Source organism: Lepisma saccharinum, chromosome 2 (genome assembly GCF_977018435.1).
Source record: "Lepisma saccharinum chromosome 2, izLepSacc3.1, whole genome shotgun sequence".
Classification (NCBI taxonomy): domain Eukaryota; kingdom Metazoa; phylum Arthropoda; class Insecta; order Zygentoma; family Lepismatidae; genus Lepisma; species Lepisma saccharinum.
In genome coordinates this window covers 193861665-193884983 of record NC_139230.1, presented here as the reverse complement: position 1 = coordinate 193884983, position 23319 = coordinate 193861665, and the positions used below count along the sequence as shown (strand labels likewise).

The following is a 23319-nucleotide window of genomic DNA, read 5'->3' as shown; positions in this document are numbered from 1 at the left end:
TCTCTTTCGATAAAGTTAACAACAACGAGACAGGACTTAACCAGACATCAACAAAGTGAATAACAGCATTTGCTTTTCTTCACCTTTTGATGTATTACCAACGCAAATAGATGACATTGTTTTTTTAAAAACTGCCGATACTGTGCGTAGATGCAGTGAGTACTTCTGCCACCAAAATGGCATGTTTACTGTTTTACCCAGAATTTTTGGTGCTAAGATAATGAGCCCACGAGATTTTACAATCCTAACATCCTTTAACTTTTCCAAGCAATCATAGCTGAAAGATATAAAACGTTTCGATTATAATTCTGTTAAAGTAGAAGCATTTTTCGTAAGTAACGAAAGCGCTTTGCTCATATTCGAATAGCACCGTTCAGTAAACAAACGATTCATTGATTGAATTTGTCTTTTAAGTACACATTATGCACAGTATGGCTAATCGGGACTAGACCTACAGTTTAAACCCGAAACACTATATTCCTTTGCCTTCATCGGCTATCGAACCCGCGACCCCTTGATTAGAAGGCAACGACGTTACCACTACACCAACGGGGAGGTCCCAGTTAACAAACGAAACACAATACGAGTAGAAGGAAGAGTAACAGTGTAAATAATTCTTTCTTTTCTTCTACAACACACCCGATATTAACAAACTTTCAAACAACATTGCTAATTTTGGTTACCGTCAATACTTTCTTCTACACATGAAGCAAATGAAAATTGATATGTGAGGGCATAGTCTTGCGCACGGGGGACGCCAATGGTGCCTGACCACCCTCGAATATGTCCTGAAAAAATAAAATATGTAGAAACAACCATTACAATAATGAAAGTTGTATCTCCCGTACTGCCTCCAAATTTGAATTTTAACAGTTTGGTCTTTCTCGAGTTCTAGCCAGATGGGAGAAGCGATGATTTGCAGCCAAAGCTGGGAACATCTGGAAAGACGGCCTCTCGTTGTCTCATTCTCATTCTACCTTTACTAACCAGATATCGGTGTTGAGAAGCATCGACATGGAGAAAAAGAATACAAAATTGATTTATGTAAGAGAGGTGGTCAGAATTGCAACAGCGTAGAGCTAGAATTTATGTTTGCATTCTTTAATATTTACATCGCTTTTCAGCCACTATTGGCGACGACGAAGATGAATTATGAGTTACACTTACAAAGGTAGACTCATGCAGGACGGAACTTACTTGATTGGTTTATTTAAATTATGGACACGTCAGCACATTTAACACTCACTCTGGTCCCCCATTCTCCAGTTCTTCACTGCCTTTATTTGAAAATGTTGGTTTTCTTAAAATTTCGGAGTGGACTGTAGCCTCTTCAAACATCCCCCCTCGGCCTAAGCCAGTGATTACATACAGTCGAGGCAAATACTAGAACTGGAAATGTTGATATTGGAGTGCCTTCTAACAGTTCACTCATTAGGTCCTTAGTTATGTTGTCATTTATATAGTGTGACCGTACGTCCCGTTTTGACCGAGACAGTCCCGTTTGAGAGGCGTGTCCCGGTCGTCCCTTCGATATTATTTTAGAACACTATTTGTACCCTTTTAGAAAAGTCTAGGGGTTAGCTTGAAAACCAAGTATAAAGTTGAGACATTTCATGCTAAAAAAAAAGTTGTATTGTTTTGCGTGTGTTCCGTTATTTGTAGAGAGTGCATAAGCATGCCCAAGAAGCGTACATGCAGTTTCAATATGAACTTGGGAGAAGACACAAACCACAAACTCAAATGGCAAATCTCGCGTCAGATGTGTGGGGTAAGGTTTTCGTGGAGATTTACAAACGGTTGGTGTAAAATAAAGCCGCTCTCAAGAAGATTGATTGTTCTGATACATACTTCTGGCACTCTCCAACTTCTGCGTAGGGCTAACATCAAAGGTTGATCAGAAGGAAAACTTGGTCTGTCCATCAGAGTGACGTTGCCTTCGGAGAAACAGGAGGCGTGTGACTCACCATCTTCTTCACAGGTAGAAGAACTAATATCGGGCTGCCAAATGTTGAAAAAGCGCTGTTGTTGGTTAAATATTGTTTCAGTAAGGACGGACGGTCAGAAGAAAGAATAGATAAATGTGCATATTTGCTTTAATTGTGCTGCAGAATTTACAAAATATTATTAATAGTATCCGTGTACATTCCAATAAACTATGTGTATCACACTTAATAAAACAGTTCGCAGGATGTTTATACTAAATGAGATACTGCATACACTGGCGTACACAGAGGGAGGCTGATGGGGCTACAGATCCTTCCAAAAGTTTTAGAAAATCAACATTTTTAAATGAAAGTAGTAGAGAACTCTGTAAAAACAATGTGGTAAATGCACACATCCATTAAAATGCGTCCCGATTGCCAGTTTTGAGAATGGAAACTTCTAAAAATACAAAATATACTGCGAATGCCGCGCCCCCTAGAAATCAGCTATGTGGTATATACCTGCAAAATTCCAGCCCCTACCGAAAAAAACCTTGTGTACGCCAGTGACTACATATATATTTGCGGGAAACCTAGAAAAACGACAACTTGTATTTGTGCAGAAAATTATGCACTTCTTCCCATGTATACAATGTAATCCCCAGTTCACATGGGGGTAATGAAATTTGGAAGTTTGTCTTTGCTTCTTAGACCTATAGATTCTACATGATCAAATAATCAGCGTGCTACTACGCCAGGGATTCCGGATTGGAATCACGGCATGGATATCCTTTATGAACATCTGGTCATCAATTTCATCATATTGTTATTCATCTTCATCTTTCTAATTTGCCAAAAGTGACAGAAATGTGAAGCAAAATATACCGAACCAAACATATTTTCTCCAATTGTTATAGTATCCCACATCAGTAGTTAAGTCTTTTCACCACATAATGAGACAATTTCAGTTTTGTTGTAGCATTCCCATCAAACTAGTTCACCTTCACCATGAATTCACGCACACATTATAGTAATCGCTTAAACTAATAAATATTCCTCGTATTGTCAAACACAAATAGTACCTCGATATGAAGTTATACGAGTGTATAAATTTTCCTCAGAAGTCTACACACACTAATACCTTAATATGCATTCACGCCCATATTAGTAATAGCTTGAACATACACAGATATGACAAGCATTCCTCGTATTGTCAAACACAAAGAGTTCCTAGGTATGAAGTTATGCGAGTGTATGAATTTTCCTCGGAAGTTGATACACCACGTGAATACCTCACCATGCATTCACGCCCATAGTAGTAATTCCTTAAACATACACAGATATGACAAACATTCCTCGTATTGTTAAACACAAAAAGTACCTCTGTATGAAGTTATGCGAGAGTATGAATTTTCCTCGGAAGTTCTACACACATGAATACCTCAATATGCATTCACGCCCATATTAGTAATAGCTTGAACATACACAGATATGACAAACATTCCTCGTATTGTCAAACACAAAAAGTACCTCTGTATGAAGTTATGCGAGTGTATGAATTTTCCTCGGAAGTTCTACACACATGAATACCTCAATATGCATTCACGCCCATATTAGTAATAGCTTGAACATACACAGATATGACAAACATTCCTCGTATTGTCAAACACAAAAAGTACCTCTGTATGAAGTTATGCGAGTGTATAAATTCTCCTCGGAAGTTCTACACACATGAATACCTCAATATGCATTCACGCCCATATTAGTAATAGCTTGAACATACACAGATATGACAAACATTCCTCGTATTGTCAAACACAAAAAGTACCTCTGTATGAAGTTATGCGAGTGTATAAATTCTCCTCGGAAGTTCTACACACATGAATACCTCAATATGCATTCACGACCATATTAGAAATAGCTTGAACATACACAAATATGACGAACATTCCTCGTATTGTCAAACACAAAAAAGTACCTCGGTATGAAGTTATAGGAGTGTATGAAGGTTCCCACATAAATTTCAAGTCCATTTTCCGTGATATTTCCCCTAATTTTCAGAAACGTTTTTTTTTCAGAATGCCTGATACATTGTTCATTAATATTGTAAATTCATGTTATAAAGCCCTTTACATTTTGCCTTACAACCATAATACCCTCACCTCATCTTACATTACTAACATTAAGAGTGTTGCAGATTAATTAGTATCCTATCAGTATTAGCTGATATAGGTATACCCGTTTGATTGCTTGACTTGGTGTTTTAAGTCCACTTTATGTACAGTAAGGCTAATCGAGACTAGACCTACAGTTTAAAGTGGAATCCGAACCACTATGTGCCTCCACCGGGAATCGAAAACGGGACCACTGCGCCATAGGGGAGGCCCAATATAGGCATATCCGTTTATCACGAAAATTACAGATAATTTTATCAGTCATACACATTTATCAATGACCAGTAATTTAGTGAAAAATTAAAATATTTGTTAATATTTTCAAGTGCCGTACCTTTGGAAAAAATTCTAAATACCTGTTTCCTTTTCAAAGACAAAACCCATTGGGGTCACCTGGTTATACACAATAACTAAGAGGTGTATGAACTGCTCATGTTCTTCAAGGAAAGTTTGCAATTTTACATTGGATCACTATAATATTGGTTATCAATATCAGTAAATTTATTTGTTTATCAAAATCAGTAAATTTTATGGTTTACTGATAGTAGCATAAACTTACATCGGATCATCCCTAATTATTACTTTCTCATACGACTCAAGAAACAAATTATAAAGCGACATATATTTGCATTTAATTAAAGACAAAGGTAGAAAAATTTATTGAAATAAAACATCTGTTCTAACTGTATTACAGTTCAAAAAATAAAATGTCAAACAAATCATATAGAAAAACTCTATATGATTTCAGTTTTTGACAAACAGAATTTTACAAATGTTCACGATGTTAAATAATGTGTAATGAGAAACTGAAGTCTATGTCCTCAAAGTAGCTTGTGTAAAGTAAGTTATTGCAGTTGAAATTATTAATGCTTATTAATTGTAATGAATATTACTTATTAGTCGTAGGAAGAATCATATTCTAGTGCCTCTGATGCGCTCAAATGGTATTACATTTATCAATTAGAAGATTTTTTAGGATATTTGCACGAGATTTGTAATTTATTCAAATTGCTTGAAATTCCAGATTCTCCCGAGTTTTTAGGTTTCTGTGTTGGAATCCTGAAAACATGAATACCTTATCATAAAGAAGTCTTCAAACGGGTGGGGAAGGGGGGGGGGTTCAACGCCCTTCCTCTCCTCTGGAGCCAGTAATACACAGTTTCTTGTATTGCCATATGTACAAATGGAAATTCCTCGGAAGTCGATACACAGGTGAATACCTCGATGTGCATACACAACGACAATAATTTGAAATTTTCCTCGAAGTTCCATAAACAATTTGAAAATTCAAATTTTACCTCGAAATTCCATACACGCAAGAATTACCTCTTAAAGTAGGTGTAACAAACCCCATACACATTCTATACACAATTCAAATTTTTCCTCTGAATGCAGATTTTAGGTTTGTAAAATACCTCGGTTCTAAATTTCTATTTTTGGGGTTTAAAATAAGCCTGACACGCCAAAGTCAGATTTTTTCTAGTAAACCACATCAAAAACTATCATTTAAGACATGTCAGATTGCAATCGGAGAGGTACCTCGGAACGCCTGTGAAAAGTTGATTTTCCTCGGATCTACATCTCACAAACGGGGGTGTGTGTGTGTGTGTGTGTGTGTGTGTGATAAAGTGGAGAAGAGAAATGTATAACTTAAGGTAATTTGGAAAGCGATCAAAGTTAATTGCTCACACTTTGAGGCTTATTTATCGCTATATTGCCTATTGTAGAATGGTATTATATATGTGGTAAGCTTTTAAGTGAGAATTTTTTACTTTAACTGTTTTCTTGTTTTATAACTCTCATTTGTATTTACAGCACTAATAATTTAAAATTTTAAACTTATCAGATGCTCAGAATCCATTCAATATACTAAAATGAAGAACACACTGCATTGGAAATCTTGTAAATTCCTTGAATTGCTCATTTTGCCTCCATAATTTAAAAAAATATTCAAAGAAAATCACATTCCTTTGAAATGTTTGCTATGTTTTGTTGTCTGCCATCTAGGTAGAATTTGTTACTTTAACTGTTATCTTGTTTTAAAATACCCACTTGTACAGTATCGTACCGACGGTGCGAGTGATGAATAACTACATCACCCATTCGAATATTCAAGGTTCTTGGTTCGATCCCAACCCAGTTTTAACATTGCGTTACGGTACTTACAGTACTAATAACACTGTTCTACAAAGTTTTTCTTTCTTATGTAAACATATGTTTTTCTGAAGTACTATCGCCTAGGAAATTCAAATCTGTAATTAGAATTTTGCAGATAGGCACAGTCTTTTAGTTTCAAGGACATAATGCCTCATTTTACTCAGATTCACAGTTCGTATGAAATGCATCGATATATCAGTCGAGCAGTTGGCAACATCTGGTTCTGAGCTTCTGTTTCAGATGTTGGCAGTTTTGTTACTAAGCTACATGATGAACCTGCAAGTTATAGTCAAAATACTACGCATTGTATTTTCAGCTTGAAATTAAGTTGACATACTTTGCCTATCGAAATCAACCGGACGGATTCTGCTACATCTATGGAGAGTTCACCCTTGCAAGGCACAAGAAGAGGATTCAATCTATCATAAAGAACCTCCACAAACATTACTTTGGAAAGGACATTGGAGACCAGGATAAGGAGTGTGCACCACATATGTGTTAGGCGTAGTGTTATGTTAATTTGATTAATTGATGGAAAGGTAAAAATGCGATGTTGCGTGATATAGGGTAAAGTGCCCGAAATCCGCCCCTTCCCTAAATTCGTCCCCCTCTTTAACTTCCATGGAAAGTGCTGCCATTTTGCGAGAGCAACAGGAAAATCTTTAGAACAATTCGGTTGCGTACTGGCAGTGACGTAGTTGCTTTTTTCTGTTCATTCACGCTTTAGTTTTTCAAAAATATTTTGTGTGAAGGCTTGCTACAGTGTGAAATCAGCTTGAAACAGATATATTGACGCCTCGCGGTACGTTTTTCATAATTAAGTGATTGATAACACAATGTAACAAAAAAATATTTTTTTTCTTTCCTGGGTAATAATTGTTATTTCCTAATTCCTTGTGTTCCAAAAGTATAGAAAATGGCTATTATTCCTCATAAACTTTGTTTTTGTAACCAGGACAATGATGTTTTGAGATTTATCCTTTTCCAGTACACGTTTTTTCTCATTACGAATAAAGAAGATAAATAACGTGTCATATTGCGCGCTCTAGCAATATACTGGTCTACCCTATAACTGAAATGGACAGGTTTTGTCATTCTGACAGCAACAGTAGTGAAAATCGTGCAGTTTGAAGCGGTTCATTGTCGTTCTAGCTGCCTAATTAGTTACACGTTTACAATGACATCAAGAGGCTGCAAGTATAAGGTAGACGAATTTTGTTATGTCTGGACATTTTATCAAGAAAAGAGGAAACAAGTACTCTGTGAAAGCATCTGCTAAAATGTGTGAAGCATACAGAGCATATTTCGACATGTCTGTAGGGGAACAAGACAAAACCTGGGCACCTCATTTCACCTGCGAGAACTGCAAAAAAACTATGGAAGGTAAGACGGAAAATTAAAATGTAAAATTTTAATAATTTCAATTATATATTAAATATTTAGGGTTTTCTTGAGGAGGCCTAGAATTTTTTGTTTATTTCAAATGTATTTTGAAAAATTACTTTTACTAACACCTTACATGTTTAACATTTAATAAACTGCTATATACTTTATTTTTACCCACATTAATGTTGAATTGTACATTCTGTTTTGTAAGTTATGCACCTAACCAATAGTAGTGCACCTAAGTCACAAGGTTTGGGTGCAGTTGTGCACCTGATTGACAAAGTTAATAAAAGTATATAATTTTGTGCATATTAAATATATATCTACATATCTCATATGTGAAATATGTTGTGAAAATACACATTAGTTTATTTTTGTCTTTGGTCTTTTGCAGGATGGTACAGAGGAGAAAAGAGAGCCATGAAGTTCGCTATCCCAAGAATTTGGCGGGAACCCACTGACCATTCAAATAATTGCTACTTTTGCATGGTGGATCCTTCCAAACGTCGGGCTGTAAAGAATGCGCAAGCTATTATATATCCGGATATACCTTCGTCCATCGCCCCTGTGCCACATTGCCCTGAGTTTCCCGTGCCCACTCCTCCAGAGAAAAAGCTGCCCTCTTCAGATGAGAGTAGTAAGTCAGAGAGCGAGGAAGACATTGACCTTGATACTTACAATTTTCGAGCCGAGGAAAGAAACCCGTACTACCCCAATCAAAAAGATCTTAACGACTTAATAAGATATCTTGGTCAAGTCCAATGCAGCACTCTTTACGTCCATCAAAGTTTTTCCAGCTTTTTCATAAGTCAAGATAGACTCTGCTTCTGTCACAATGTCACCGGTATGTTTGAAGCAATTGGAACTAACTTCAGTCCAAATGAGTGGCGCCTCTTTATTGACAGTTCTTCCACAACTCTTAAAGCCGCGCTGCTTCATAATGGAAATGCATAACAGTCTCTTCCACTAGCTCACTCAGTCCACCTCAAAGAGGATTACAACAGCATAAAGCAATTGCTAGATACCTTGAAATATGATGAGTATGGGTGGGAAGTCATCGGAGACTTCAAAATCATAGGATCTAATGGGTCTCCATTGTTTCCTTGTTATCTTTGCCTATGGGACAGCAGACACACCAAAGCGCACTACAACACGAGGTACTGGCCACAGAGGACCGAGTTCTCTGTGGGAAAAAACAACATCAAGTGGGAGCCACTGGTAAACCCCCAATAGGTGCTAATGCCTCCACTCCATATTAAATTGGGCCTGATCAAACAATTTGTCAAAGCTTTAGATAAGGAGTCAGCAGCCTTCAAGTACCTTCAAGACTTCTTTCCTAAGCTGTCTTATGCAAAGATCAAAGCCGGCGTCTTCGTCGGCCCACAGATAAATAAGCTTTTGGCGTGCGAAGAATTTCCCAAGAATCTCAGTGAGAATGAAAAAGCGGCTTGGAACAGCTTTGACTTAGTGGTTAAGGGCTTTCTGGGGAATCATAAGTCCGAGAGCTATGTGGAACTGGTTGAGACTCTGGTGAAGAACTACGACAAAATAGGTTGCAGGATGTCCCTGAAAATTCATGTCTTCGATGTTCACCTTCATACATTTAAGGATAACATGGGAACATACTCGGAGAAGCAAGCCTAGCGTTTACATCAAGATATATTGGACTTCGAACGTCGCTACCAAGGCCAGTATAACGAGAAAATGATGGGAGACTATATTTGGGGGCCGATTCGTGAAAGTAATGTACAGTATAATCGTAAATCCCGGAAAACTACTCAGTTTTAAATCTTTTGCAATAATTTTGTTCACAGCTAGAGTGCAAATATATGTCACTTTTGATGTATATGTGTTTGTCTTTTTCTTTATGTATTGTAAATTAAAAACACGAATTCGTACATTTTCTCATTGAAAACAAGTAAAATTAAAAAATAACACTGTCCTGGTCACAAAAACAAAGTTTGAGGGGAATAATGGGCATTTTCTATTGCTTCCAGTCAGGAGCCTTTAGAAAATAAAACTCACTACACAGGAACAAAAATCGTGTTACAGGGTGTAATTATAGATTAGTACTTGAATATTGCTTCCCAGTTGTCACAGCCATGTAGCTTTAGTCGTTTGGCAGTCGACCCACATTGTGTATCTATCTTGTGATATGTTTTAATTTTTTCCTGGCCACTTAGATTAGTTTCAATTGATGTATGATCACTTGTCGACATTTTTATTATAATGTGTTTAACACTTCTATATGCCTATACAAGTTCCTCTGGTGTCCACCGATGACGAGGATAGTTGAAGCGATGAAGAAGTGTTATGTCCAATTTGTGGAAAGCGTTTTTCCCAAGACAAGCGAGGAGAGAAATGGGCAACGTTTTCGAAATACTTCCAGTGGTACCACGAGATGTGTTAATATTCAACAATAGTCAAAATCTTTGTTTGCGATTTATGTCTGGATGGGTAAAAAGATGTAACTTATGTATATAAATGTATAAACATGTTTTCATTTCAATAAATTTATCACAAGAGATATTAACACTGTGTTAATCAAATGTCCTATAAAATAAATGAGTAGATAAGAACTGGAAAGGTGTATGTTACGCCCTCCCTTGCCCGGGAAAACAAATGCTACCACTACCTAGATAGAGGCGGCAAAATCTCCCTCGGACAAGCGAAATAGCGTTACGGTCCAGGTTAAGTTCGTGTGTAGGAACCGGTGACCAACAGTGCATAGTAATAAGCCATATCGAATAAAAACAAAGACATATGTACTTTCAAATTACCACCTCTTTACCTGTAGCCGGGAAGCGGCTAGCTGCATACCTGAAAATCACGGGTAGCGACATGCATACGAAAATGATATAGCACAAAATTAACATGAAAATAAAAAGTATATTCTATTCGTAACCAACAAAAATGGAATTATTACAGGTCCCCACACTTGCACTCTCACATTCTCTCTCAGATTCAATCCTCATGGGGTCATCGACACAAGAAATTATACATGACATGTACAGGTTTTATGACGACAAGCCCTAATTATTGCATTCTCAATTAATTTTATCTTACTTTTTGTCTAATCAGGTCATTTGTGATTTTGCTCCAGTGCTACTTAAATCCTAGCCAGCCTTTACTTAAGTTCACCTTTTGTTTTTAAAAAAGAAACTAGTCGGCGCGGTGACAATACATTACTTGACCAGTATAAACAAAGGCGTCTCAACGGCAATTACATTCACGTGGGCGGACGTTTTCCTTTTACCGGACCTCACGTGGTTCCAAACATAACAAGTAACCTCCGTTGAGTGGCGCAAACATATACTCTCTAGCAGGCGGGACTTAAACACTTCGCCGCGACGAGCAATTCATATTACCAGGCAAATACTTTAACAAATAATCACATATGCGAACTGACATAGCTAGCAGCGACACAGCGCTGACACATAAAAATGAACAAACCTCAAGTAGAATATGCAATTAAGCGGGCGGCGCTTTACTCTAATAGTACGCACTTTAAACAAATACAAAGGAGCACAAACAACAATGAATTTAAGATCATAAAAAAAATATCACAAGGAATAAGAAAAATTGACCTCAGACGAATAGATTACAAATGACAAGCGCGACGGGAGTTTGGTATGAAGTTCGAGTTGAGTGGGCGTTTTCAAAATGTCGACGAATTTCAAGGGCGTTCTCTAAATCAATCGGGCCGTCACGTGTTAAGGTTCACACAGATGAATACTTTACCATCTCTCAGCTTCCGGGGTGCATCCTGGCGTCTTTATGGGCGATTGAAAACGCATAGTATCCACGCGAAAGGTTTCCTTGGTCACGACGATGAAGATGCGAAAAGGGTTCAAACACCTAGTTCCCCGGCTCCTCTTCCTCTCGGGATCGGTGGATCTCCGTGGTATGGCGCGGTTCGGACGTCGCATCTGAGCGGTCGTTGTAGGCGTCGTCGGCGTCGTCGGCGTCGTCGGGGCGTCAACATCTCTCTCTACATCTCTCTGTCGCGGCTGGTAGGCGTCGTCGGCGTCGTCGGGGCATCAACATCTCTCTCTACGTCTCTCTGTCGCGGCTGGTAGGCGTCGTCGGCGTGGCTCGTCGTCCCTCTCTCTCTCCGTGGCAGGTAGGCATCGTCGGCGTGGCTCATCTTTCTCTCTCTCTCTCCGTGGCGGGTAGGCATCGTCGGCGTGGCTCATCTTTCTCTCTCTCTCTCTCCGTGGCGGGTAGGCATCATCGGCGTAGTCTCGTCTGACATCGGGTGAATCGACGTAACGCCCTCATCTCTCTTCTTCCTCTAGCCCGCCATAGTTTCCGGTGTTCCTCGTTTCTCAAAAATTATAAATGGCGTAAGGTAATCACGGAAACACGGTTTCGCTTCAACTTCCCCCCGCGGTTGAGGTAGGCGCACTCGTGTAGACTTACTGCCTATCACACACACTGGTGTTCGCACAACACAACAAAGTCCACTGTACACGAAAGGTAGCACGAAGGTGCTCTCGTTCCAAGAATCGCGGCAAAACTGTATATGGAGAGGTAGCACGGAGCTGCTCTCGCTACAAGGATCGCGGTAAGACTGTGTATCGAAAAACCATGTCCTTCGTTTTATTTGGATTTTGAAAAAGGACGCTAGGCGCACGTTGGAGTGACGCTTCCGGAGAGGTTATTCCACCACGCTCTATTGTCTCCAAACTAGGACGGACCGTGTCCGAAGTTTACTTGTGCGGATTAAGCTTCCGCCTGGCTGTCGCCCATAGCTCAATTGCAATCGCTGTTCACAAACTGATCAATTAGAACCGATTAGATCTGGCGTCCGTAATTGTCGCTTGATCGTGACGAAACTCCACACATCCGTCCTTGCACACATGCCGCTGCGCTGGTATAAGTTTCACGTGAATCTGACCGTTGGAAACCGAGATATTTAAATGTTTGTCATTACGGTCGAATTTCCTAAGCTTTAGACGCATAGCGTGACCCTTCAGGTGCTCACCCTTAACACACGCGAACGTCTCGTTCCTCCCGTCGGCTTGGCAAAAATCAAATATATAGTCTTACAAATTAAAACACTCAACACTTTGAATCAACACGTCTTTTTACCGCTACATACATGAATAATAATGATAATAATAATAATGACGGTAAATCTGACTGTCACAAAGGGGGGACGGAATTAGGACACCCTTTTTGAAAGATCAAAATTTGCGTTCCTTTGATTATTATTTACTTGTTTTGTTTGTTTGTTTAGATATTAGAAGAAATCCATTAAATATAATGACCATAAGTGGAAGATATTTGTTGACTTCAGGATAGTTGTGATGATATTGAGGATGCAGCAGAACTACACAAATTATACGAGGTTCCTCTGCAAATGGTATCCCCGTGACAGAAAGAAAAAGAATTGGCTGTACGAAATTGTTAAGTGGGAGAAAAAATGTACAGCATATGCTGTCTAACCTTCCCCTCTTCACACCAACAATTTGTAAAGGCTATGGACAGAACTGGAAGAGAATTTTAAGTGTCTTTCAAGCCAATTCCCTCGTCTTTCGCTAGCAAAGTGAAAGTAAAGTTTTTTCAGACTTCAAATTAGAGAACTTCAACAAAATGAAGAATTTTGAAGCACGTCGACAGACAAAAGAAAAGAGCATGTATGTATTTATTATATGCAATATAATATGAAATAATTTTAATATATTTTTGTATAATAAGTATTGTCTAACAATTCTGTGTGCGAATGTTATGTCACATATCACACTGATAAATTTTAAACATAATGTAATGTAGTAAGTGTAGAGAAAGGATGATTAATTATTACATAAGTTCACTTAATATTCACCTTAAGATTGCAACACTATTAGTAAAAGATAAAATCATACCCGTAAACCATTCCGGGCAGAGAGAATCTAACGACAGATTTGAAATCAAAATAATTGTTAATGCATTTAAGACAAAATCAATGAAGAGAAGTCTTACCCCTCTCTCTCTCTCTCTCTTTCTCTCTCTCTGGTAATTTACAATGCATTATATATACACTATGTCGAAGAAATTCATTGGACACCACAAGTCAGCGGATACCATCAGTTTTCTTGCAAACAATAGGAGGTCGGTCCGCCTTTGGCAGCGATAACAGCAGCCACTCGTCGTGGTAAACTGGCACAAGGTCGTGTAGTACACCGAGTGGGATATTCCACCAATCTGCCTTCAGTACAATCACCAACCCTGGAAGTGTAGAAGGGCAAGGCGATCGCGACCTCAATCGGTGCTCCAGTTCGTCCCATAGATGTTCGATAAGGTTGAGGTCAGGGCTGTGAGCAGGCCAATCCAGTCGGGTGACATTATTTTCTGCATACCACTCCATGGTAGCCCTGGAAACATGACAAGTCGCATTATCGTCCTGGAACACACATTTTTCGTTTCCATAGAAACGCCATAACGTGGGGAGCATGGAGTTGTCGAGAATATATCGGTAGGACGCAGACATCATGTGGCCATACACCAGTACCAGTGGACCCACGCCATGCCAGCTGAAACAACCCCAGAACATGATGCCACCACCACGATATTTCACTGTGGGCACTACACACTCGGGTAACAGACGTTCTCCGGGTAATTGTCATACCCACACTCTCTCATCTGATCGGAACACTGTGAAGCATGATTCATCGCTCCATAGGACCCTCTGCCATTGCTCCACAATCCAGTTTCTCCGCTCTTTACACCAGCGTAGTCTCTGCCGTTTATTGGGTTTTGTTTTCAGGGGTTTGTGGACAGTGGCTCGACCATGATAACCGAGTGCATGGGCCTCCTTGCGAAGAGTCTTTGTCCAAACAGTCAAATAGGTCGCACTTTGAAACTCTTCTGCAATTGAATGCACAGGACGAGTCCTGTTTTTCCTAATTTCCCTCTTCAGCACTCTCCTGTCCCGGTCGTCCAATTTCGTAGGTCTGCCACTTCGTGGTGCATTGCTGCAGTGTCCCTTTTCCTTCCACTTCTTGATGACAAAGGCTACAGTTGATTTAGGGACCTGTCGGGCATAAGCTATGCTACGTATACTCATGCCTCCTATGGAGCAGCCTACTATGATCCCTCCTTCAAACATGCTGAGCTCTTTCCTGTTCGTCATTTAATCAGCGAATGATCTGAGAAGCCTCCTGCTGCCGTATATATACCCGTCTGTACTCTCTTTTCCATGAGGAGTTCGTTTCAGAGTTGAAACCTTGGTGTCCAATGACTTTCTTCCACATAGTGTATATATAATATTGCGAGCGAAGCGAGAAAGAAAATTTTTAGATCCAATTTTTTGCAAACTGAAAACAATATTGATTTAGTAGGGTGCAAATAGTTTCAAGGAGTGTCATGGCATTCTCTCTTTTACAACTCTTTCACTTAGATCGTTCGGCGCCCAGGACCGACTCCCCCCCTAGCTACGCCTCTGAACTTGATAAGACTAAGAAATCCAGGGAATGCGATCGAAGAGAGCAAGAAAATTCTACAAAATGTATTTTTATTTACATAAAATTTGAAATATAGGGGGCAATTGTCCCTCTGTGCCCCCTGCAGGTGTCCTTGGCCGTGAATGTTTGCCCCCCCCCCACCCGCTTGCACCCCTTGAACTGATTTCCGTCCAAGGTTAGGGGGAGCAATGCTACCCTGACCCCCTGTAGTTGCACAACTGATCATCACAAACAGAGATCAGGGGGGGGGAATGATCTCTCCAGGTGATGTGATTAGCATCACGCTCTTTCCGCCGTTACCACCCAGGGCCTCCAAGGGCCCGGAACCTATTATGTAGGAATCGACAAAAATTCCTACCTGCGATTATCCACACCGAGGATCGAACCATGGTTTCACGAGTGTCTACTCTGATGGAGTTAAGGAAGGCTGCTAAAAAGATACATCATTGTGATTAATAGATTTTATCAATTCATCCTCATAGACGCGATTAACCTTGAAGAGAAATAGGAGAGAAAAATAGAAATTTTAACAATATATTAGAATGACGGACATTTCACACACACATTATATATGAGTATAGAAATGTGATGAACAGAGAACGTTTGTGTGAATTCATTATATACGATCTTACGACAAGAGATGGCGCTCTACAGAATTATTTAATTAGAACAATGTTTTACATTTATGGCTAATAAATTCAAAACACTTTCAAAGACATATAATCAAATGAAAAAGCGTAAACATTTTTAAAGATTGCTATCTTCTTAGTTTTTCAGAACAGGTCGAATGTCCAATTACCTTAAGGTTCTCGCTGTAATAATATTGAGACTGTCTTATATTAACGAACCCCAAGAAATATTACGGCATGGGTAACTAATACCTTTTTTCTTTTCGTTCTAGGTACATGATAATGGTGTCATGAACTTTTTGGAGAAGGGACCAAATGGTTCCTTCAGATTAATCATTATAAAAAAAAAAAAAAAAAAGGTAAAGTGTTCCCCTGTGCATAGCACCACGCCATGAAGGCGTATAGGGGGTGTGAGGGTAACGCCCCACACTTTCTTGATCCGGTCGTGAGTGGGGGTGATGTGATCAGCATCACGCCCCTGACCGCCTTTACCCCCCAGGGTTTCCCCCAGGTACCCATGTTATTCGACGCTGGGTAGGCGCCGGGGCCGCTTCCACCGTTAGAAAAGTTCCCGGATTTGAACCGGCCGGGGATCGAACCCGGGACCTTGAGCATGGTAGTCAGACGCGTTACCGACTGAGCCACCGCGGCCACTAGATTAATCATTATAACTAATAATAATAATAATGGCCGGCCACGGGTTCCGATTTCGAATCCTGGCCTGGGCATGGATGTTTGTGAGTGTCCATTCATTAATTTCATCATATCATGACTCATCCCCATTGTCACAAATTAGCCCAAAAGTTGCACAAAATTCGAAGTAAACTAAAGCAAATAAATAAATAGTAATAATAAATATAATCAGTGGCGTAGTCGTAAAATAAATAGTGCCGGGGCGTTTTAAAATCTGCATCGGAGTGACATAAAACACTATAGCTCTTGTCTAGTCTTACGGTGGGCGACCTAACATGGTTGCAAGGGAAGTGGAGAGGGGGAATACACAGCAGATCAACCAGACAACAGCGCTGGCGCCGAGAGTTACGACGTCGCGGGAGGAGGTGCATCGCGCACCTCGTTCTGCAGTCTGTTGATAAAATGGTACTTTATATTATAATTATTATTGCAATTATTATTGTTATTGTCATCAGCCAGGACGTCGGCCTAGTGAGCCCTAGCACGACTACACCACTGAATACAAAATGTTGTAATGATGGTGATTATCGGTGAAGATACATTAGAAATAGATCGAGATCATAATAGAAATTCAGTTCTATATCACGGACACTTCTGGGTTGTAATGATTCCATTTGGAGGTTAATGGGAGTGTTACAACGCAGTGCTCGTGAATGTATTGCTTTCACAATTTAACCATTTTACTATTGTCCGCGGATTATAAAATGAAAATTGACGTATGCTGTTTAATGCGATCATTGGTACACAATATGTTGAAGTTATTTAATCACTTTATTGAAGGCTAACATAACATAAAATGATTGTGGATGGATATTTTTTAAAGTTTTGGTTCGAAGACCGAACCAGCCCTCGCAGGCGGTTTGTAAGATGGTACTTTGTGAGAAACATTAACACAAGTTGATTTCCGCCTGTAAAGTTGATTGATTGAGTTGGTGTTTTAATGTCCACTTTATGCACAGTAAGCGTAATCGGGACTGGACATACAGTTTAAAGTGAGATCCGAACAACTATGTGCCTCCAGCGGGTATTCAATACGGGACCCCTTGATTAAAATGTATGGACTCTACCACTGCGGCATCGGGGAGGATCGACCAACTGGGAAGTTGATCGTTAAGTAGGCAGTGGAGTGTGTGTGTGTATTTTTCACTATTTTGTTAAAAATTGTATCAATTAATCATAAAAAAAGGTAAAGTGTTCCCCTGTGCATAGCACCACGCCATGAAGGCGTATAGGGGGTGTGGCGTAACGCCCCACACTTTCTTGATCCGGTCGTGAGTGGGGGTGATGTGATCAATTAATCATGGACTAAATATTTGGCCATATGATACCTCTCTCCTCTCCAAGACGAAATGCTTTACGTTGAAGTGAAAGATCATCTTTCTAATTTCCTATTGCAGTTATCTATCATAGAGGAAAGTTTATTCTAAGTTCAGTTTATTCTCAAATAGGCTAATTAGGACTGGTCCCAGAGTTTAAAGTGGCATCCGATCTACCGTGGATCGAACCCGTGACCACTTCATTAAAAGGTGACAGCATTTACAACTACGCCATCGGGGAGGCTCATACAAAGATATAATGCAAGAGGGCAATGAATTAGAACTTTACGCTAAAGTTAATGGGATTGTTACAATCCAGACGTGTGCGTGACTGTACGTACAGCAGATGGCAGAGGTAATAGTGGGCAAAGTGCCCATCGTCATGTTTTGTGGAATGGGTAAACCAACGGAGTGTATTAGTACGGTGAATGTAGTGTCAGAAGAATTGAGTCACGATGCGATTGGTAGTGTAATTAGTGAATACGGTAAAGTTCTCGATATAAAAGAAGAGAAGTATTGAGAACATAAATACAGAACTTTCTTTTTATTATTAAAATGGTCCTGCAAAAAGGAATCCCTTCTCTCATAACAATACAGGGAGATAGATATTGGGTAACCTACTTTTTCCAGGTGCATACGTGCAATGTATGTGACCTTGAGGGCCATCATTTTGCTGTATGCTCTTTGCGGAGGCCTCAAGTGAATCGAGTGAAAAGTGGCCCTGTTCATTTGACATGTGAAACGCCCCTGTGTTATCCCAACCTACAGTGCTTGAAGTACCGAGAAGACCCCAGAACACGAGTACAACCCTAACAGAAGAGGTAGACGACCTTCCCTCCAACCCCCACTTCACAGATGAAAAATCAGCGACATACGATGCTGACAACAAAAGATTCACCCACCACCCCAACCTACCCTCCTCCCTCATACACATTGTAGTAGTCACCGCCCGTGATTCTCTTCACACCTGTCTGAATATTAGTGAAAATTGATCTACTCTAGCATGCAATGTTATACCTGCGCCCAGATAATTGCCGGCCAATGGCTTATTTAGGGAAGGGGAGCCTCCCGAGAGACTAACCAATTACAAAATTTAATAAGCAAAACACGTGTTGCTGTTGTATTATACGAAGTTGATTGATTTTCACAGAAGTAAGGATACGATTGTGGATTTACTGCTTTCTGTGAACAGCACCTCTGAAAATTATTGCGTACCTAACAACCTTTTCGTTATTTAATGCCTTTTAAAAAATTGACATTAATTTTTTTGGTAAGGCAGCCATTTTTACCCAAATATTAGTGATATTAACTACACACAAAAACAGATAATGAGTACATGCTTCTTTATCTGGTCATTCAATAATAATAATTAATTTACCTATTGTTATGTTATTATTAAATGCGAGACACTTGGGTCGGATACCCCCAAAATATATACTCTGTCTATGGAATATGAGGAGAAAGGCCGCGCAGCATGGTAGGCATGTCACTGTGATTGTTCTTTAATCGATTTCATCAATTCATTATTCATTATCATCGACGAGATTAACTACAAGAATTAAGAAATTGATAGAAGCTTATGTAAATATGTAGCATAATATATTATATTAAAAGGATGGACAGTACACACACATTAAATGTGAGTATAGAATTTTGCATTCAAGCATGTGTGACGTCGTCCCCTTTGAATCAAGCGGTCCTGGGTTCATTACCCGATGGAGACATATTGCACAGTCGTTTGCATCCCACCCACTGTAGATGCAGTCTCGATTAGCCTATTTTGCACGAAGCGAACTTAACAATTCAAACAAACAATTCAAGCATGTATAACCTTTAATATTGAGAACATTGATATAAATTAGTTATTTAATTAAACAATAAATGGCACAATATAATATTATTTAATTTTAATTTACTTTCTCCATACCTAGCTGTAAAGTTCAAAATATTTTCATTTTTTTTTTTTTTGGATTAAAAAGCAAGGAGATTTTTAAACATTGATCTCTTATTAGTTTTCTAAAATTGAAAAATAAAATTATTGTACTCAGTGAGCATAAAAACACTCCCTGATTTCAAGATGAAATAAAATTAATAGTTACTTGAATATATTGATAAAATTGATATCCAAAACTTAGTTAACTCAAAATATTTTCGTATCTTTCGTTTCACAATTGCTAGTTGTGACTTTGGCAGCTAGAGGGCAGTGACATCGAAAATGGCATTCACCCCGTAGCTAAGAAGCTGGTGCGTGTTAGAACTTGCCAAAACAAGCAGTGTTGTGAAAGTACAGCATGCATTTAAACGGAAATTTGATGTTGATCCACCAACACACAAATCCATTTTCAAGTGGCATAAAACATTTGTGATCAAAGAAAAGAAAATTCTGGCCGACCGTCCGTCTCTGAGGAAATTGTGGAGCGTGCGGGCTAAGCCTTTGTACGCAGCCTGAAGAAATCAAGACGTCAAGCTGGCAGGCAGTTGCATGTGCCACAAACAACTGTAAGCAAGATTTTACGGAAGCGTTTGCGGTTTCACCCGAAACTGCTGCAATTGGTTCAAACGTAATATCCACAAGACAAGGTAAAGCGATGCGAGATTTGCCAGACTTTCCACACTTTAATGAAGGACGAGGACACCTTTCTGACAAAGATAATTTTTAGTGATGAGGCGACCTTCCATGAGAGTTTACTACATTCTACAACAAGATGGAGCGCCCCCACACTGGCATCAATCTGTTCGCAGCTTTCTGAACGACAACCTACCACACCGATGGATAGGACGAGTTGGACCCAAAGATCAATATCTATGGAAGTGGCCCCCACGATCACCGAACATCACAGTTTGTGATTTTTTCCTTTAGCGTTTCGTGAAGGACCAGGTCTATGTACCTCCACCACCCACAACCCTGAATGATCTTCAGGAACGCATCAGTGCAGCCGTCAACTTCATCGCACCGGATACGCTTCAGAAGGTGTGGTTGGAGCTGGATTACCGTCTCGATGTTTCCCGCGTAACAGTGAGCGCGCACATTGAGTATTTGTAATTCCAATGAACACCACCAAAAACTTTATGAGTTTATGCAACTAGTGTGAACATTTCCGCAGAATACTACTTTTGGTATTAAAGTTATACACTTTCAAAACCAGGGACTGTTTTTGTGCTCACCCTGTATATCCACATTCTCAGTGTTAAAATACAGAGGGTTAATTATAATAAAGAGCCCCAAGAAAACTTAAAGCATAATAACTAATAGCTCTTTATTTTCTCCTTTAGATATAAAGATAATGTTTCTGGTAGTCTTTTTGGAGAAGGAAGCACATGATTCTTTCATAATAATAATAATAATAATAATAATAATAATAATAATAATAATGAATATTAAAATTATGCAGTTAGATCATGGAAAATGTTCCAAGGATTATGTTTATCGTCCTCGAGATCAAATTATTACAGGGATGTATCGGCACATGCAAATAATTTTAGAAATGTCATTTCAATTTGTGACTTGTAGTTTGATTAAATTTTTTTATCATTTTGCTATAGTTTTCGCAGGTTATAAAATCAGAATTAATGTGTGCATTCAGTTCTATATATCTTTGATAAGGGGGAATTTATTTTGCCTGAAACACAATCCGTTGGAGTAATTTGAAACATTCGTTGATTAAGGATTTGAATGTCACTGACTGAGTAAGTTGGTTTTTAAAAGTGCACTTTATGCACAGTAAGGCTAACAGGGACTGGACCTACAGTTTAAATTGGGATCCGAACCACTAAGTTCCTCCACCGGGAATCGAAACCGGGACCGCTTGATTAGAAGGCACCGACGATACCACTCGCCATCGGGGAGGCCCGAATATCACGGAGGGTTAGCATGAAACAAGTAACATTTTCTACGTATGTGTTTTAACAGTATTGGAAAACAACAGCATATGTATACATTTTCTGTACAAATATTATGCACTCATACCCACATGAGAAGATTTGGGCACTAAAGATTGCAGACATAGACAGACAGAAGCAGGTGGTGGGGAAGGGCGTCACTGTTCGTGTTAAGGGGGTGCAAGTTAGGAGATTCCCCTTTTCTATGTTTTCTTCCTTTGTCCTGAATTTCTTTCACTTGGCCTGAATTACAAACCCTCGAACACTAAGTCTCAGTCTCTCTTCGATTTCCAGAGGCCTGTCGAAGTTCCTGTTCTCGTCTCGTCTCGTCTCGATTATTGTAATAATAGTTGAGGAAATGCTTCTGTGGTTAACGTGGTTGAAACGAGAGACAGGTGAGGTCATAAGACGTAACTTGGAGGCAAGGAGGGCACTCGCCCCTCCCTACAAATTTCCAGTTTTATTAAGATTTTCAAGTTAAGGGTATTACATAGTGCGTTGATTGACAACCAGTGGTTTGGTTCGCGGACGAGCCCAGATTATCACTGAAGATTGACTGACGGCGTGTGAACATATGAAGGACACGTGGAAGTAGATACGACCAGAGAACAACATTTACTGCTGCTATCCTTGTGAGGGCTGGCATTATGTTAGGACTTGTACACCTCTCCCTGTCTTCGCTAGGGGTTTTGTGCCTGGGATGTGATTACTCAACAATACGTCCGTGTCTTGAAGGCTGCAATAGGATCTGCTTTCCTGTTTATGGGTGACAATATACGTCCCCACAGAGCGTGTCTTGTCAATGAGTCTTTGGAATCGGAGGATATCTGACGAAGAGAGTGGCCTGCGAGGTCCACCGATCGCAATCCAATAGAACATGCGCGGGATATGCTCGGGCGACTCATTTCAGGGCGTATCGCCCCTCTCCAGAGCTGCGTACGACATTGTTGCAGGAGTGGGACACCATTCCTCAGAAACAGCTGAGTACTCTTATCCGCAGTATGCCACATCGTAGTAAGGCATGCATTTCTATCAGGGGACATCACTTGCCTTAGAACCTTTTCTGTGAAGCATTCAAATTTGCTTATGTGCGAAGACGTTATAATCACTGTGGGCTCTACATTTGCTTCTTGACAATTTTGACCATTAATTTAATGCACAATTGTTGTTTCTTGTGTTTTGTTAACGTTTTCAGTAGTACCACACATATGTAAATATTGTGTATATTAAAGATATGTATGCGTCTGACATGTCGAGATGCTTAATTATGGACACGGGTGTGTGTGTGTGTTTGTGTTTATGAATAATGAATATTGAGAATGAATAATGAATTCGATTAAATACACTGATGAACAAATTAAAACTTTCTTTTGCTCCTTTGAACGAAAATAGGTTATTATTTATAATTCGACCGCGCTGAATCCAAATCTGAAAGTAGAAATGCTGTATCACCTATCGTTTTACCTGGATTTTCATTTTTTGTTTTTAGTAAACATTTAATTCCCTTTGTAATAATGCATCTAAATTTGAAATTATTTTTGTTTGTTTGCTCATAAAATAAGATTTAAATATTGAAGTGAAAAACTATGAAATATAAAGAAAATTAAAAATATATATATAAGACCGATTTTTACTGTTCAATGAAGAAATTTCATGTAAAAAAAGAAAAAAACACATTTTTACTCACATTTTCAAAATTTCTTTCTTGAACTCTG

The 23319-nt window shown here is 39.3% G+C and overlaps 1 protein-coding gene across 1 annotated transcript in view; it reads left to right on the top strand.

Annotated features, from left to right (window-relative positions):
• Window positions 1-6755, top strand: part of LOC145983817 (uncharacterized) — a 107838-nt gene extending 101083 nt beyond the window's left edge. The window contains exon 5 of the mRNA XM_083116861.1: window positions 6570-6755. Coding sequence (XP_082972987.1) covers window positions 6570-6755 — 186 coding nt within the window. The remainder of the gene's footprint in view (window positions 1-6569) is intronic.
• Window positions 6756-23319: the final 16564 nt, after the last annotated feature.